Here is a 17,970-nt window from a genome sequence, read left to right on the forward strand (position 1 = left end):
CCCCTGTATTTGTACAACACTCCTGTAAATACACCCAGTATGATATTAGCCTTTTTAGCATCTGTATCACATTGTACGACTCATATTCAATTTGTGATCCACTATAGCCACCTAGTCAGTTTTTCCCCATTTGAAGTTGTACATTTGATTTTTTTCTTTACTTCTCACTTAATTTTTAATGAATTTATTATTGATTTCAGAACAATTCTCCAATTTGTCAGTCATTTTGACAAAGTACAGCAAAGTACTAGCAATACCTCCCATAGGAGAAGATATGAGAGAGAATAAAGTGGCAGCCTATGAACAAGACTGTTACACAAGTTTAGAGGATCTACTGACAGCTTGGAAGAGGCCACTGCCACTTGAAAAAGATGGACTAGCATTTAATTCATGAAAGAAGAGAGCAACTGGGAACAGAGGAGGAAGATGACGTAGCAATTGAAAAACTGGAATAGGCAGCTTCAAAGAAAAAGGTAGGCCCTTTACCTGATGACAGAAAGGGCTTGAGGAAGGAAAGATGAATGCCTACTATAGCTGACAATGACAGATAGCCAGAGGAGGAAAAAGAGCAGTTATTGGGAATAGAAAGTAAGTCATCAAGGACCAACCACAGTTGATTTTATTTTGAGTGATTCCTTTTCAGGCACTTTTCAAAAGTTGAAAGCAGCTTTGTAAAACATCTTTTCCTCTGTCAAAGGAGTCCTAATGGTTTCCCAAAAACAAACATCTGCCATTTCTAAGTTATATTAATCTGGGAAAGATTATAAATGTGCTTGAAAAGTCTTCTTTGTGAGAATGTTTGGGAAGACAACATGCTGAAGCAATATTTACCTCATGTTCTTGGTTATCTTGTCCATCTTTACCGCTTTTTCCACTTTTGCCTGATTTTGCAGGTTCCTGAAAATTAAAGAGATTTATAAATTTTCCCAACTTCAAGCTTAATTTCGAACAGAATAAAATACACTTTCAGTCAAGTAACTGATTGTCCAGATATCTACAAAAAATATATACTACACAAGGTTAATAAGGCCCAGAAATAAGGCCCAGAAGACACACTCAATCAATCCAGAAGTAGATCTATTAAAACCACCTCCAAAAAAAAGCATAGTACTGCGTCGACGGGAACGCATCTCCCATTGGCGCCACACAGACAACGTGCTAAAGGGAAGTAATGAAGTCGATGGGAGTTACACAAGCTACTCTGCGTAGCGTGCATAACTCCCGTCGACTGCAGCCAAATTTTTCTGGCAATGTAGACCTGCCCACAGTTACTGTTGTACCATGTCTATACAGGTGTTTGCATCCCTATAGTTGCAATAGGGACTAAAAATCAAGTATTAAAGTTAGGCCTGTAACCCAAGAGTTTCTCTTCACTTCCAATGTTGCACTTAGACTACATCCAGCCTCTATTTCTCTCACTACAGGATAATGTTTATATTTCTGTCATTTCCTTTAATATAGTCTACACAGCTTTTTTTGAGCAGTGGGGCATTTTTATTTTAACGCACAAAAATCAATAACGTCATAAGACACACAGATAAATCCATGAGCACTGATTTTAAACTAGCATGGAAACACCAAAAGAAAGCTTGAAATCAAAGGAGTAGAGGTAGCTATCTAGTGGAACAAGGACAGAATGGGATTCAGGAGCTCTGGATTCCTTGCACTCCTGGTTTTATCAATTCCCTTTAAGGGTTTTCTACTTCCCTAGGGCCACCACCTTAGTATCTGAGCACCTTCCATGTAAAATCAACAGCCAAAGTGAAGTGCCCAGTGGACTTCATGGAATCTCTGGGGCTTCTCCCTTTTTCAGGTAAACCTCTGTTCACGCCATTTTGCGGCCTAGAACAAGTCATCACCTCTACGCCTCAGTTGCCCTGTCCGTAAAATGGGATCAATGTCACCTCACTGGGTGGAGGAGGGGGATTGCAAATCTCAAGTAATGCTTGCAGAGTGCTTTTGGATGGTTCTATGAACATAGCTTCAAGCAGCACAGTATTCCTAAATCAAAGTAATAAAGCTATTCAGGAAAGTGCATAGATGCCCACCTTAAGAATACCCTATAGAGACCTGCCCACTTTTAAAAACACTCCCTCCTACACAAAGTAGAGATCCCCTCTTTGCCCCCAAATTAAGAGATCTCCTAACAACTCACTCACTCCTCCTACATACACACCTGATAAAATAGCCACCCCCAGCTACTGCCGTACCCGAGCAATTACCCCTTCACGCCTCCAATTAACCCCCTCTGCTTCCCCCCCCCCCGCCAACCCCAGACTCTCTCTGGCGCTGCTGAACCCCGGTCTCTCCCGCGAGCGTCCCCGACGTCGGGTGGGGCTGAATCGGGCCCCAGAAATTGGGCGAAGAGACGCAGCATCGCCGGGGCTAGGCCAGCCGCCCACCCGCAGGGAGCGCCCCCTCCCCCGCCGCCTCACCGGCACCCCAGCCCCCGACACGGGTCCCTCGGCAGCCTCCGCCCGGACCACCCCGCCCGCCTCCAGGACCTGCCGAGCTCGCCAACCACCCGCCAGCTGCCTCAGCAGCTCTGCCCACGGGCCCCTCTCCGCAAGGGCCTGCTCCCCGGGCCCGCCCGGCGGGGCGCTTCCCGGCCCCTCAGCGCCCCCGGCCGGCCCGGCTCACCTTCTCCTTCTTGTTTTTATTCGGCATGGCCGGTCGGTTGGGCGCCCGGGCCGGAGCGGCGCAGCCTCCGTCCTGGAGTCCCCGCACCGAGTCCTCGCTGCTACTCCCCCGCCCCGCTCGAGCAGGCAGGCTCCGCTCTTCCCCTTCTCCGGCTCTAGGCGGCGGCGGCGACAGCCTGAGCCTCCCCCCACTCCGCCCGGCCGAGCCGGGACGCCGCCTCACCATTGGCTGCCCCCCGTCACGTGTGATCAACGTTCCCCCTCCCCGCCTTCCCTCTGTGAGCCAGGGGGCGGGGTTGTCTCCACAGCCCCCGCCCCGGCCAGCGGCGCACAGAGGCGGCCGGCGGAGTTGGTAGAGCCCGGAGAGCGGCTTCGGGGGCTCCGGGCAGAGCTGCCTCCCGCCCCGTCTCTCAGTGCCCCCTCCTCTCACTCCTCCCCTCCCAACCTCCCTGGGGGGGTCAGACGGGCCCAGGCAGAGCTGCCCCCAAGGGCCGGGGTGGAGTCGCTTCCCCGCCTGTCAGGCACCCAGGCCGGGGGTAGATGCGCCCCTCTGGCCTGAAGCTGAGCTCTTGCCCATGGTGGGTTCATACAGCTCCTGCGCAGTGACTGCACCATGGAGATAGTCCTTCTCATCCTCAGCGGTGGCCAAGCCTGAGCAGCTCACGGGAGGGTTACCCTAGGTGGGAGCAGGAGCTCAACTTTCCCTGGCTTGTATCTTGACTTCAGCAGAAGTCAGTCTGAGACAGGATCCCCTATTGATCATAATAGAGGCTGATGGTGCTCAGCATCTCTTGGGCTTAGACTATGTCTACACTACTGCCCATGTCGGCAAAATTTATGTCGCTGAGGGGGGTGAATATTCCACCCCCCCCCCGAATAACAAATTCACTGACATAAGCATTCATGTGCATGGTGCTATAACCTCAGCCATGCAGAACACAGCACCATCCACAGCCTCAGTAACAACTCCGACATTATAATCAAAGAGGCAGACAAAGGAGGTGCCATAGTCATCATGAATAGGTTGGATTACGAACAGGAGGCTGCCAGACAACTCTCCAACACCACATTCTACAAGTCACTACCGTCCAATCCCACTGAGGAATACCAAAAGAAACTACAAAATCTACTTAAGAAACTCCGTAAAGAAACACAGGAACAAATCTACACAGACACACCCCCTGAGCCCCGACCAGGGTTATTGTATCTGCTACCCAAGATCCACAAACCTGGGAATCCTGGATGCCCCATCATCTCAGGCATTGTCACTCTCACAGCAGGACTGCCAGGCTATGTGGACTCTCTCCTCAGGCCCTATGACACTAGCACTCCTAGCTATCTTCATGATACCACTGACTTCCTGAGAAAACTACAATCCATCAGTGATCTCCCAGAAAACATTGTCCTAGCCACTATGGATGTAGAAGCTCTCTACACCAACATTCCACACAAAGATGGACTACAAGCCATCAGGAACATTTTCCCTGATGATGATATGGAACACCTGGTAGCTGAACTTTGTGACTTTGTCCTGACCCACAAGTACTTCAGATTTGGAGGCAATCTATACCTCCAAGTCAGTGGCACAGCTATGGACACCCGCATGGCCCCACATTATGCCAACATTTTTATGGCTGACCTAGAACACCGCTTCCTCAAAACTCGTCCCCAAGCACCTCTCCTTTACCTACGCTACACTGATGACATTTTCATCATCTGGACCCACGGGAAAGAGTCCCTCAAAGAATTTCACTGGGATTTCAATAATTTCTACTCCACGATCAACCTCAGCCTGGACCAGTCCACACAAAAAATCCACTTCCTGGACACTACAATACTAATAAAGGATGGTCACATTAATACCACCCTATACTGAAAACCAGCTGACCGCAATACATATCTTCATGCCTCCAGCTTCCACCCTGGACACATTACACGATTCATTGTTTACAGCCAAGCCCTAAGATACAACCGGATTTGCTCCGATATTTCAGACAGAGACAAACACCTACAGGATCTCCAATAAAACATTCTTAAAAGTACGATACCCACCTGGAGAGGTGAAGAAACAAATTGACAGAGCCAGATGGGTACCCAGAAGTCACCTACTACAGGACAGACCCAGCAAAGAAAACAACAGAACACCACTGGCCATCACCTATAGCCCCCAGCTAAAATCTCTCCAACACATCATTAAGGATTTACAACCTATCATGGCGGATGATCCCTCACTCGCTCAAGCTGTGGGAGGCAGACCTATCCTGGCTTACAGACAGCCCCCCCACCTGAAGCAAATACTCACCAGGAACTGTACACCATACAACAAGAACACTAACCCAGGAACCTATCCCTGCAACAAACCCTGTTACCAGCTCTGCCTGCACATCGACTCTAGTGACACCATCACAGGTCCTAACCACATCAGCCACACCATAAGGAGCTCATTCACCTGCACATCTACTGATGTAATATATGCCATTGCGTGCCAGCAATGCCCCTCTACCATGTACGTTGGCCAAACCGGACTGTCACTACACAAAAGAGTAAATGGACATAAATCAGACATAAAAAATGGTAACATCCATAAACCAGTCGGAGAGCACTTCAATCTCCCAGGACACTCTGTAGCTGACTTGAAAGTTGCCATACTTCTACAAAAAAACTTCAAAAACAGACTTCAGCGAGAAATGCAGAGCTGGAACTCATATGCAAACTTGACACAATCAAACTGGGTCTGAATAGGGACTTGGAATGGTTATCTCATTACAAGAAGTAATTGTCACTGTTCAGACATTCTCACCTTCTAATCAGTGGTTGTAAATAGGCCTCATCTACTCTAACAGAATGGACTTTGCTAACACCTACCCCTCCCCATTGTTGTTTCTTACCTTTGGATGTGTATATATACCCCCTATCTGATTTCTATTTCTTGCATCTGACGAAGTGGGTTGCAGTCCACGAAAGCTTATGCCTGCAGAAATTAAATTTGTTAGTCTTTAAAGTGCTATAGGACTCTCATTGTTTTTCCTGCCAACTTGGTTTATGCCGCTCACAGAGGTGGGTTTTTTATGCCAATGGCAGGAGAACTCTCCCCGTCAGCATAGAGCATCTTCACCAGAAGTATCTGTAGAGCTGCAGCATTGTAAGTATAGACATACCCTTAGGTACCCCAACATATGATCACAATAAACAAATAAGGAGAAGATGCACTTTGCATATGATTCACACTACATTAATGTATTATATTTTATCTTTCGGTGAAGTTTTCAAGGTTAGTGAAACATGCATTCTTCCATAAGGCCCACCTGCCTGCAAAGATTTTATAGTTCGAAAACAAGAGCAAGTTTTTAATCCATCCAAGCCAAAAAAAAAAAGCATCAGAACAATCCTCAACAAATGAACATCTTTTCTCTTTCATGCGTATTGTAAAGTTAGTATTATTTGTGTTATTGTAGTGCCTAGGAGCCCTGCTCAAGGACTAGACTTAATTGTGTGAGGTGCTGTAAAACTATAGAACAAAAATATGGTTCCTGCCCCAAATAGCTTACAATTTAGGCATAAAACAAGAGACAGGCACAGACTGACAGGAAGTACAAGAAAACAATGAGACAGTATTGGTCAGCCTGATATGCAGTTGTCTCAGCACATCAGTCTAGAGGCTGGTCTACACTAGAGAGATTTGTCAACAAAAGCTGACTTTTGAAAGTGGAGGTGTAAAGATTAAAATGCTCATCCTATCACTGTAACTCCTCTGCTATGTTGACATAATAAAACCACCTCAACGAGAAGTGTAGGGTTTATGTCAGCTTAGTTAGGGGGATGCTGTGTCAATGTAGACACTGTAGTCCTTTATATTAGCTGTGGGGCTGTCAATTTCTTGTCAATTTCACCACTCCCCTGGTGTGCTGCTTGACAGCTGAGCAGCTGGTCTCTGCTCAGGCTGGGAAACTGAGCCCCTGGGCTGAGCCATGAAATTGACAAGGTTGCCCAGCAAGAATCCCTATGTCTTCCCCTGGCTCCCCTAAGGTAAGGGGGAAATTGACAAGAAAATCCCCTGGAGATCTGAGCCTGGTGAGAAGTCTTTTCTAGTCACTGAACTTGACATGGCTGACTAAGCTGTGGGCTGCTTCTCCCCTTGCTCTGGACAGGAGCCAGGGCAGCCTTGTCAATTTCACAGAGTCCTAGGGAGCAGGCAGGCTGGGGGTGGGGGAGGAGAAACGGCTTTCCCCCTGGGAACCGGGCTCCTGGCCAGGGCCCAAGCATAATTTTTTCGGACCCAGTACAGACTTGTAACATGGACCCCCACCCACACACATACCACAATCCCTCATCTCATACACACAATCTCATGAGCCATGAAAAACTTTTTCCTCATGGTAATGGGGGTTGCAGCCTGGGCTGGGCCCCCCAGAGCCTCTGGGTTCTGGTAAAGTAGACCCTTTCCCCCCTCTCCCTCCATGTGGGAGCCCTTCTCCTGGCAGGGAATGACAATCAGAGAAGCCCGTGGCTGGCTCCTGACAGGGAACAGGAGGGGTGGAGGTGGGCAGCCCACTAGGAGCCCGGGAGCCTGTAGAGCTCTCTGCAGAGAGCTGACGGGGCTCTCAGCTCCCCACACTGCTCCTCTTAGGTCAGTGGAACTGCTCTCCACTGACCCAAGGAGTGTGAGGATGCACTCCACCGACCCAAGGGGCGCTATCATTACTTCGGTGGCTGTAAGTCGACCTATGTTAGGTCGACTTATTTTTCTAGTGTAGACAAGGCCTAGCTGTTGTAAATTTTTTGTAGGTCTCATAGAAAAAGAGTTTGAAGGACAGTTTTGAAGGAAAATAATGTGTTAGCTTTGTGGATGTGTATGGAGACCTCATCTCACTCTTCTGGAGCAGCATGGGAGAAAGCATCAAGCTGTTTGTTTGAAAATCTAATAAGTAGTAATGAGAAGAGGGAGGCAAAAAGAAGAGCGGGGCTAAGAAAAGGATCTTTGTAGCCTCATACTGAATGGATATGAGCTGGGTAATGATACATTTGTCAAGACCAAAGAGACAGATATTGCAGTAATTGAGATGCAAGATGAAAGCTTGAACAAGAGTTTCAGCTGTATGGATGGATAGGAAGGACAGGTCTTAAAAGCATGCAATTATAATTTTGTCAAATGTCCTTTTGGCCCAAAATTACCTTTTAGCTGAGAAAAAGCAGAAGAAAATGTAACGCACAGAATAATGTTGTCAGAACATTGTGACTTAAAACTTGGAATAAAAGTGCTTATTCAACTGTAATTATAGAACTGCTATTAAGGATTGGGAAAATTTACCAGATACCTGGAAGTCAGAAGCCAATATGAAAGGTAAAAGGACCTATTCCCATTCCCAACCAGTGAGTACCACAGGCCACACTGATTAGAGGCTCAGTCCTCAATTCTAATTTCCGGGATTCCTAATAGTGAGCTGTTTCACATTTTCTAGAGTGCAGATTCAGAAAGATGGCACTTCATCTGCTAAAATTAGGAAGGTTGTCTTTGTCACCACCAGACTAAAAGCTTTTATTTTGTGAAAAGTTTCACCTTCCCCCTTATCCCACTTGTTATGGAAAGCATTTCACACACCATGTTACCACATTTGGCTTTCACCTTGGGGTATGCTCATTTATTAGGGTTACTTTCCTGGAAGGGGGTGTGTGATTCTATTAATGTATTGCTTGTGTTACATGTGCGTTCATATGGCTACAAGTCCCCTCCCAACGGAACTATCCTGCAGGACCTAAGGTTTTCAGGGCTGGGTTCCCTCAGCCCCAGATTCAAATAAACCCCCCACATATACACACACACATTCCAGATTAACCGAGTGCATCTGAGCAGACCGGGCTATCAGCACTTTCAGCTGACCCCTTGTATGTCCCTGAACTCAGCAGGCTGGGTGACACAGCACTTTCAGCAGCCACCGTTATATGCCCCCTTCCACCGCACCAGAATAGAGCACACTTCTGAGCAGGCCAGGTCAAATAGCACTGTCAGCTGCCACCCTTATATGCCCCTGGACTCCACAGGCTAGGCAGACCAGTACTTCTCAGCTGCCCCTCACCACTCTACAATTGTTCTAGCAGTAACCCCCTTGATGAGCAAACCCCACAGGATTTTTGGGCACTCCAGGGATCTTTGGCTTAGGTAAAAGAAGCATTCCTGCAGAGCAAGACAGGGAAGCCAAGAACACAAAGGAGTAAATGAAGTTTGGAGAGAGAGATTGGCAACTAGCTTGATTATAACAGTTAGTTTATTGCCAGGTATATAAAACTTAGGATACTAATAATAATACCATACAAGGAGAGAAAAACAATCACACGCTTACAATACTACACAATTTCAGTTAGGGTATTGGAGAAAGCTAGCCCAGGTTTGATTACAAAAGTAGAAAGTTATACCTGGACTAAAAGAGACAGAGAGAAAGATTGTTGGGGGAAGATGAGGGGGGGTGGCATCTCACCACTCCGTGCAGCTCAAAGGTTCCCAGGAGACAGGCTGTTCAGCTTAGGGTCCGGAGTGCTTGAGACAGGCAGAGCCCCCAACACGATCAGTCAGGAAAAGGGGACATTCCAGTGGAGCTGATGCAGCATTTGGATCCAGGCATCAGAACCAAGGTTTGAACTTGGGTAGTGGGTTTTTGTAGGGAAGAAACAATGGTTCAAGGGAGAACACTAGGTTTATTTATGGGTAAACAATGACCCAAGGGAATATCCCAGAATGGTTTTCTTTATGCTGGACAATAGGAACTGATCATTCCTGGCTATGGGCAGTGTTCCTTGAGGGAGCTCACAATGCAATCGGGCAGATTCAATGTTTTGGATATCAGTAACTAGAATGGTCTGATAAATGCAGAGCTGGGTATGTGCAGGTGTGGGTTCATTAACATCAGGAGCAGAGATCTCCCATCATGCAGTGTGTCCCTGCTTTGCCAGTCCCAGAGTTCAGTGTGGTTCCTGCTTTGGAGCTTGGTTCTCCATTCAGTATGCTAATTCTTGTTCCATCTTCGATGTAGATGAGACTTCTGTTCTCCATTCGATGTGCTAATCAGGATGCCTCCTTTTCACATCTTTGATGTAGATGAGGGTAGGGGAGTTGCCTTAATCCTATCACTCTTGTTTGGAAGGGTTTAATGTGTCTCCCACTGCCTTTTCATTGCTTTAGGTTTCTGGTTCAAGTACAGGCTGGGGAGGGTATTCAGGTGAGCCAGAGAAAGTTGGAATTTTGCGCCTTAGTTCCCCAAGAACACAGAGCTGACAGGTAACAACCAGTAATAGTTAAATGACTGGATTTTTCCAGATCTGCTATAATAATAATCAATAACCAATAAATAATCAATGGGCTTGGTGGTTGATAAGAGACACAATTCTATCTGTATGTTCTAGTGACTTCCTAAAGTGTGAGACCAAACAAGTGATTTATATATTCACCATAACATTAAAATGAAATTATTTCCAATCGTATTATTAAATCACTATAAGGACAAGCATTGTATTATCCGTACAGAAGTGACTATGTAAAAAGGTGATGTAATGTTAATATGAGTATGACTATGCTAGTATATCTGTGTTAACATCTGAGCATGCCAAGTATAAAGTAGATGGTTATGGAAGCCAGAACAGATTATTGAACTGGGAGTGCTATAGTTAAGTGTTGTGCCTTCTCTGCAATCTACCCTATGAATGCTTCCTATAGAACTTTTTTTTTATTAGAATATATGGATTGAACAGTTTAAAGTTGCAAAACATTTAAAGCACCAAAATATCTAGCTGTTATGAACCGCTGAAATTGTTTAAGATTAGTTTGATATGGGACCAGAATATCCAATATGCCACTGAATGAAGCAAGTTTACTCAGCTAGTCCTGCCCATCTTTATTGGGTATTCCTTTTTTTTTTTTTTTAAATCCCTCTTCTTAGGGATTGTCTACCACCAGAAGTTTCACCGGTTTAAATAAAGGTGTGATGTTAAACTGATGCAAGAGTGCATGCAAAAAGACAGCACCCACAGGGCAGGGAGTAGAGGATCTGGTGTAATTATCGCTGTACGCTAACCACAGCCATCTATACAGTGTCCCCCAAACAGACCCTTTCCTTCCATCATCTCTTTGGATCTCTTTGGATATCTATCACCCTGTGCCAGATGAAGAGAGAGTCAAAAATTCAAGTGCCAATGAAAGAAAAAATAAGGCTGAAACAGATATGTTGAACAAAGACTTTCTCCATGCCTATGCCTCAGCTGAAGCTGCCAAATGCTGCCCAAAGAAGTGATTCAGGGTGGCAAGCCAATTCATCAATCCTGAGTGCCTACAGCCCACAATAGAAGCCAGCACCAAGCACAGCAAAGAATTATTGTCCTACTTTGCCAAAAAGATCACACACTTTTGGGTAAGCTTCTCAAACAGCATGGATTTTCTACATCTATACCAAATTACTATAGTAATTACATTACTTAAACTAGTGCCTGGGTACCAACTCCCACTGAATCCTATTTATATCCATTCACATGAGTAAGGTTCTGTCCTGCTGACATGGTCTGCTGTGCTGTAAAGGTTAAACAGTAATTTATTCAGAGCTATATACAAATCAAACTCTCCTAGAGGAAATCAACAGCCTAATTTCAGAACTGCACATTTTTACATAACATAATATATCAGTGCAACTGGATTGTTATGAATGACCAGAGAGATTCATAGATTTTAAGGCTAGAAGGAACCATTGTGATCTTCTAGTTTGACCTTCTGCATAACATAGACCACAGGACTTCCTTGTATTAATTCCTGCTTCAAGTTCAATAGTTGCACTTGAATTAAAGCATATCTTTTAGAAAAACATCCATTCTGGATTTTAAAATTTTCACTGATGGAGAATCTACCACAATAATTGTTTCAATTATTAATTTACCCTCAGTATTAATCATTTGTCTTATTTCTAGTCTGAATTTGTCTAGCTTAAACATCTAGCCATTGGCTCTTGTTATATCTTTGTCTGCTACACTGAAGAGCCCTTGTTTATCAAATATATGCTTCACAGATATGCTTCACCTGTAGACTGTGATCAAGTCACTCCTTAACCTTTTCTTAGATAAGATAAATAGATTGAACTCCTAAGTCTTTCACTATAAGACATGTTTTCCAATCCTTTAATCATTCTCATGGCTCTTCTCTGAATCTTCTCCAGTTTATCAACATCCTTCTTGAACTGGGCACAATATTCCAGTAGCAGTAATACCAGGGCCAAAAACATAAGTACCATAACCTCCCTATTTCTATTCAATAGTCCCCAGTTTATTCATCCAAGGATTTCATAAGCCCTCTTGACCACAGCATTGCTCTAGCAGTTCATATTCAACTGATTATTCACCAGTACCCTCAAGTCTTTTTCCAAGTTACTGCTTCCCAGGATAGTCTCCCATCCTGTAAATATGGCCTGCATTCTTTGTCCCTATATGTATGACCTTACATTTATCCATATTGAAATGTATACTATTTGCATGTGCTCATCTTACCAACTGATCCAAATCGCTCTGTTTCAGTGACCTGTCCTTTTCGTTATTTACCACTCCCCCAATTTTTGTGTCATGTGCAAACTTTATTAGTGATGATTTTATGTTTTCTTCCAGGTCACTGATAAAAATGTTAAATAGTGTAGGACCAAAAACTGATCTCTGTGGGACCCCACAAAAAACATACCAACTCGATGATTCTCTATTTACAGTTTGAGACCTTATCAGTTAGCCAGCTTTTAATTCATTTAATGTGTGCCATGTTAATTTCACATATTTCTAGATTTTTAATCAAGAAGTTGTGCATTACCAAGTTAAATGCCTTACTGGAGTCTAAGTATATTTCATTAACACTATTAAGTTTATCAACCAAACTTGTAATCTCTTTAAAAATACCAAGTCAGCGTGACAGGATCTATTTTCCATAAGCCTGCATTGATTGTCATTAATTATATTATTCTCCTTTGATTCTTTATTCATCGAATATCTTATCAGCTGCTCTATTATCTTGTACGGGATTGATTTCAAACTGATAGGCCTATGATTACCTGGGTCATCCTGTTTACCTTTTTAAATATTGGCACAACATTAGCTTTCTTCCATTCTTCTGGAGTTTCCCCAGTAACCAAAGACTTATTGAAAATCAACATTAAGAGTCAACAGAACTCCTTGGCCAACCTTTTAAAAACTTTCGGATGCAAGTTATCTGGCCTTGCTGATTTAAACATGTGTATCTATAGTAGCTGCTGCTTAACATCAACCTTAGGTATTGTTGGAATGGATATTATTTCATCATCACATGATATCAATACATCATACATACAAAGGAACATGACATCATGAATAAAACCACTGATGCAGCCTAACATCCCATGAGGTATGCCCCAAACCTGCAGCTAACTGATGTAACAGAAGGTGGTGTACTAGGTAACTACACATCTTTTCCCCTTATTTTTTAATATAATTTGGGTGGTCAACAATGGAAATAATGCTTAAGTATGGCTAATTTTACTTTTTGTATAAAAAATCAATTGGGAGCTTTAAAAACAGTTAAAATATTGAAGTAAAAACTGAAATAACTGAAAATACTCTTCTGGGGTGCTACAAGTTTCTTTGGGGAATGGTTCAAACTTTTCTTTCCTTTCCTCCCTGCTTTTTAAACTATGAAAATTCAATTAAGATTGCAAAACTGTATTTTTCCCCCCAGCAGATAATATTGAATAGTGTTTTTAAGCCCTGTGGCACTATGTACAGTATTTAATAGAATGTTTAACTATTGAAATATTTTATACTTGCTATTAAACTGTCCCTGAATAACTAGGTACGCATAGGTGATTATCAACATAGAGCTGGAAGTAAGTTCATAGTTCACAAATGAGCTGAATATTGCTATATAAACATGTACCCTGTTGGAGGACAGCATTGGAATATCCAAGATACTCTCTAGATACCCTCTTCATGTGCAGGATTGGACATGTACATGGATAAAAAGAATATCCAGAATTATAATAGTTAAAACAAAAATAATTGGATGGACTTTAAACTGCTTCAGGGTTTAAATCAATCTCCAGCAATTAGGTGTTAAAATGAGTCTTTAATGGGGGACAGATTATCCCACATCTATTGCAAGGTTTCTTGCACCTTCCTCTGAAGTATCTGGAGCTGGCCCTGCTCAGAGACAGGATACTGGAATAGATGGACCATGAGTCCAATCCAGTACGACAATTCCTATGTTCCTGTGATGCTTTTCTAAAGTTGCATATTGACACCTAGATTTCCTGGTGATGGGAACTTTTGAAATAATAATAATAAGTCTGAATAACTTCAGGTAAGACAATTGACCTCCTTGTGCTTCAATGAAGCAGTTGAAAAATTTGGCAAATGCAGGACCTTACTTCATGCAGTTTAGCTGAGTTATTTAGTGTAAGTAAATCACAAGCACAGACTATGAAGAGGAGAAAGAAAGGGAGTGCATTTTGGGGGCGTGGATGGCTTGTAGGAAGTCTGTTTTTTTCATGTTCGTTAGATATGTTTTTGATGACTCCTTGTGTTTTTAACTACTGTAATATAATAGGCTGAGATATTGCTGGGAGAAGTTAAATAAATCTAAATAAAATAAATAATTATCTTTCTTAAATTTACCTGATGTGTCCAGCTGTAGGAGGAAATAAGGCATATTTTCTTTTTAACAGATTACTTTAATTTTGCTTTTCGTTATAACTTGAATATTCTTACTACGATATGTTTCAATGAGATTTTCTGCAGTATTTTCTTTGGGTCCTGTTTTTTTGCTATATTAAGCATGATATATGTATTGATATATGTATTCACCACCTCTCATGTCAAAGGAAAGATTAATTTTATGTCAAATGATAGAGACTGGTAATAATATAGGTGGTTAGGTTCCAGAGTTGAGCCTGCTCTGTCATCTTCTTTTATTATCTTTAAATTGATACGTGTGCACAGCTGTTCCACAGCACAGAATGAAGAGTTCCAATTAATTGAACCTCCTGCTGATGCTGTGTTGAGATTTTCTCCTTAAAGATTTTTTTTAAGGCCTAACAAAAAATTGTTAAGGCGGCCAAAGTGCACACATGTTTTCATTTCCACTTCTGGAACACTTTAAGTACTCTCTCTCCAGGCTAAATTTGTCTCTGCAGCTGCTAGTCTTCAAGCCTACTCTACAACTCTATAGGCTATTCCTTATTCTGAGGGTTTGCTTACTTCTCACAGTGATGTTGGCTATACAAGTCTGCCCCTTTTTCAGGCCTGGAGTCCCAGATTACTTTTGCCTGTGTCAGGCAACTGGGACTTGGGTGTTCTAACCTAGTGGTCAGAATGGGCATCAGACCTAGTGGTAGGAGCAGGTGCTGGGAATTGAGTGTCAGAAACCAGGGGCTAGGGTCAGAGCCAGATTCAGTAGTCATAACTCCATCTGCATTTCCCCCTTGGATCTTTAGGGGTGGAATAATTTTGCAGCAGTGTGGGAGAGGGATAGAGTGAGCATCAAGGTTGGCAGGCCATCGGAGGCAGGGACCGCCCCATCTCTGCACGATTGCGTCTTTTATTGGAAGTGACACTATTCAGCAGCTGACCTGGCTTCTGAATAGGTAGCATGGGCTACTGGATTAAGCATCAGGCAAGAGCATGAATTCCTGAGTTTTAATCCTGACTCTTCCATTGATTTATTATTGACTAATGATTGGCTAGTGTGGTCTTCTGAAATACTTATGAGTCAGAAAGATAATTTCTGCTGAATAGAACTTTTGCTGTTTGTTTAAAGAGTCAAATTCTGTTCCTAGATGTGTGTCTGATTAATGAAATCCATTTCCTTTTTCTACCAAAAAACCCACACAACAAAACAAAAAACCTTAATGTTTATTTGAATATCAAATTGGGAATTGAAATAAACACCCTTCACATCATGACACATACTAATTTACATGTCAACTGATTATAGGGTATGAGACTGAAATAAACATGGTGAATTGATATATTTAAATGTTCTCGTAAGTATATAGAATCACAAATTGAAATAATCCCATTTATTCCATGCATGCTCATATCTGGATATTTTAACTGTAGTACATTGATAAAAAGTGATATGGTATTTGATTTTCAAACAAATTTTAAACCAAATTTCCTGTAACGTATTAAAAGTAGTGCCTAGAAACAATTGTAGTGTAGTGTGGTACTGTCTCTTTAAAATTATTCATGTGTAATAATTAGAGGGCCTCCAACAGCAAGGGGTTTCTCACATGATACAGGCACACTCCCAGTCTGCATGTTCAAAGTCTGTAGATGCCCACTTGTTATGCATCCAATAAAAAGAGTTGTGGTGTAAACTTTGTGCCTGGCCTCACTCTGGGTTCCTGATATTCAGAGGTTGCAGCATACTCATAAGGAAGATATTGTTGGCTGCCTCACCCTGCTTTAGAAAGCACAACATGGTGTCAGAAGTGATCACATTCTGCATGGAGCAAGAAGTGACTATTTTTGTTCGGCACACAATGAAATCTGTAAATGGTACAAATGTACCACAGCAACAAGAAACTGCAGTCAACAGACAAGGAGGAACCAAACAGAAGGGACAGAGTATTGAGACACAGGACACAGTGAGGACACAGTAGTAGAACCCAAAGTAAAGCAGTTAAACTAGAAAATAGTATTAAAAGAAAAAAGAAATGAGAGCATGGGTGATTGCAAGCCATCTCCACCTTTATCTTTGTGCTATAACGTAAGTTTTGAAGGAAGTGTAGAAGGCATGCCATACTTCCTGTGCACACTTTAGATGCAGTCTTTGGTTTTCTGTGACACGCTTCCAGCTGGGGCAGAAGTCAAGAAGACCAGGACACGGCAGCTGCAGCCTGCATTTATACAGATTAGTAGAAGTTTTGTTACCTCATTTCTGTACATAGTTTCTGTTCACAAAAAGTCTTGATACCAGTCTGCTCACCAGTAAGATACCTACATGGTGCCAAAAGTGGAAAGCACAGCATATTGGAAGAGCCAGTCAGAGAGGGCTGCCAGACCATGTTAGAAAGCATGACAACTATGATGATGAGGATACAGAGTAGATACAACAGAAGGAAAAGCTTTGTCCTTATTATAAGCTATGTCCAAAATAAGAACCCCCCCCCCCCCCCAAATATATCTATGTATACATATCTAAGTGCAAATAAAGTATGTGAAATAGTTCTTAAAGCCTGGAGAACTTCTTTGATTTCATGCTCATATAACTCAAAAGTGTCCAAAAAGAGTTTTACCAAATTTAAGAGGCACATATACACACAAAAATATTCACCTTTGCACCCAAATCATGAAAAAATTCATCTAAAAAGGAAAGTTGTTCTCCGGTTTATTTTTAAGAAAACACCTATTTCTATGGGTTTATGGTTAAAGTACCATCTTTACTCTTTAGGGATCATTATCCGGACAATTACTTGCAACAGAACAGTTATACATTTCAATGTTTGACTGACAGCCAAAAAGGCATTTGTAATTGGCTCACTGTATTTTTGATGAGACTCTGGAGTATAGAACATATCCTCCATGTGGACCAGCAACTGAAGGAGAGTGAGACACTCATTTTACCAGTGAATTTTATAGGAATGTTGTCAGTAGGAATACTGAGTTCTACTTCAGGTTCTGGAGGGGAATGTTCTTTAGTAGTTACAGACCCTTCTGCTCCTCTCCCCGCATAGCCTGTTCCATTTTCACTCTGCTCCTGTTGCCTTTCAGCCTTTAGCTGCTTATTATATATATGGATATCATTACATCCCCACTCCCATGCTGGTTTCTGCATCTGGGTTGCTTCCTCCTTCTACAAGAGAAGCATTGAGCACACAGGAAAGACAGTCGTTCTGCTCTTTGTTTGGGTGTCTTAAGGCACAGCAGCCTCTAGAAACCAGGAGGAGCAATTACAGGAAACCTCTAAGTCAGGAGCATGTTCAGTAGCTCTGCGTGGGGTTGCTCAGTACAGATGGAACATTTAGAGAATTTTGCTGTCAAACGCTAGCAAACCTCTACTGAGCATCTAAAACAGCAATGTTCAGAAGTGTATAGCTTGATCAAATTTACATGGATTTTCATGGGGATAGTGAAAGGCATCTCTCTGATCCCCAGGAGACCCTCTCTGCCAGATTTCAAGTCCCAGCTCCAAAACATGGAGACACTTGAGCTTCTGAACAAAACAACTGTATGAATTTTTTTTTTAAATTAGCAAAACATATTTTCCCCTCGTTCTCGGAAATGGTTGAACCAGTTTTGCTGGAGCTTATAGTAAATAAATAAATAAATACAAATCAGCCTGAGGCAG

The 17,970-nt window shown here is 42.8% G+C and overlaps 1 protein-coding gene across 5 annotated transcripts in view; it reads right to left on the reverse strand.

Annotated features, from left to right (window-relative positions):
* The window catches only part of PPP2R5C (protein phosphatase 2 regulatory subunit B'gamma), a 234,919-nt gene that overhangs the window by 182,136 nt on the left and 34,813 nt on the right, over positions 1–17,970 (reverse strand). For 3 of the 5 annotated variants that reach the window (XM_067555043.1, XM_067555042.1, XM_067555044.1), the window contains exons 1-2: positions 2,641–2,826; positions 832–897 (exon numbers count right to left, since the gene is read on the reverse strand). In XM_067555043.1, coding sequence (XP_067411144.1) covers positions 832–897; positions 2,641–2,667 — 93 coding nt within the window. In that variant the 5' untranslated portion in view covers positions 2,668–2,826. Of the gene's footprint in view, positions 1–831; positions 898–2,640; positions 2,827–17,970 lie in introns of those variants that run through there. The other 2 variants (XM_067555048.1, XM_067555047.1) reach the window with 2 other exon arrangements.

This window comes from Emydura macquarii, unplaced genomic scaffold (genome assembly GCF_026122565.2).
Source record: "Emydura macquarii macquarii isolate MOO-44397 ecotype Brisbane River unplaced genomic scaffold, CSIRO-AGI_Emac_v2 contig_1551, whole genome shotgun sequence".
In the NCBI taxonomy this organism is placed as follows: Eukaryota; Metazoa; Chordata; order Testudines; family Chelidae; genus Emydura; species Emydura macquarii.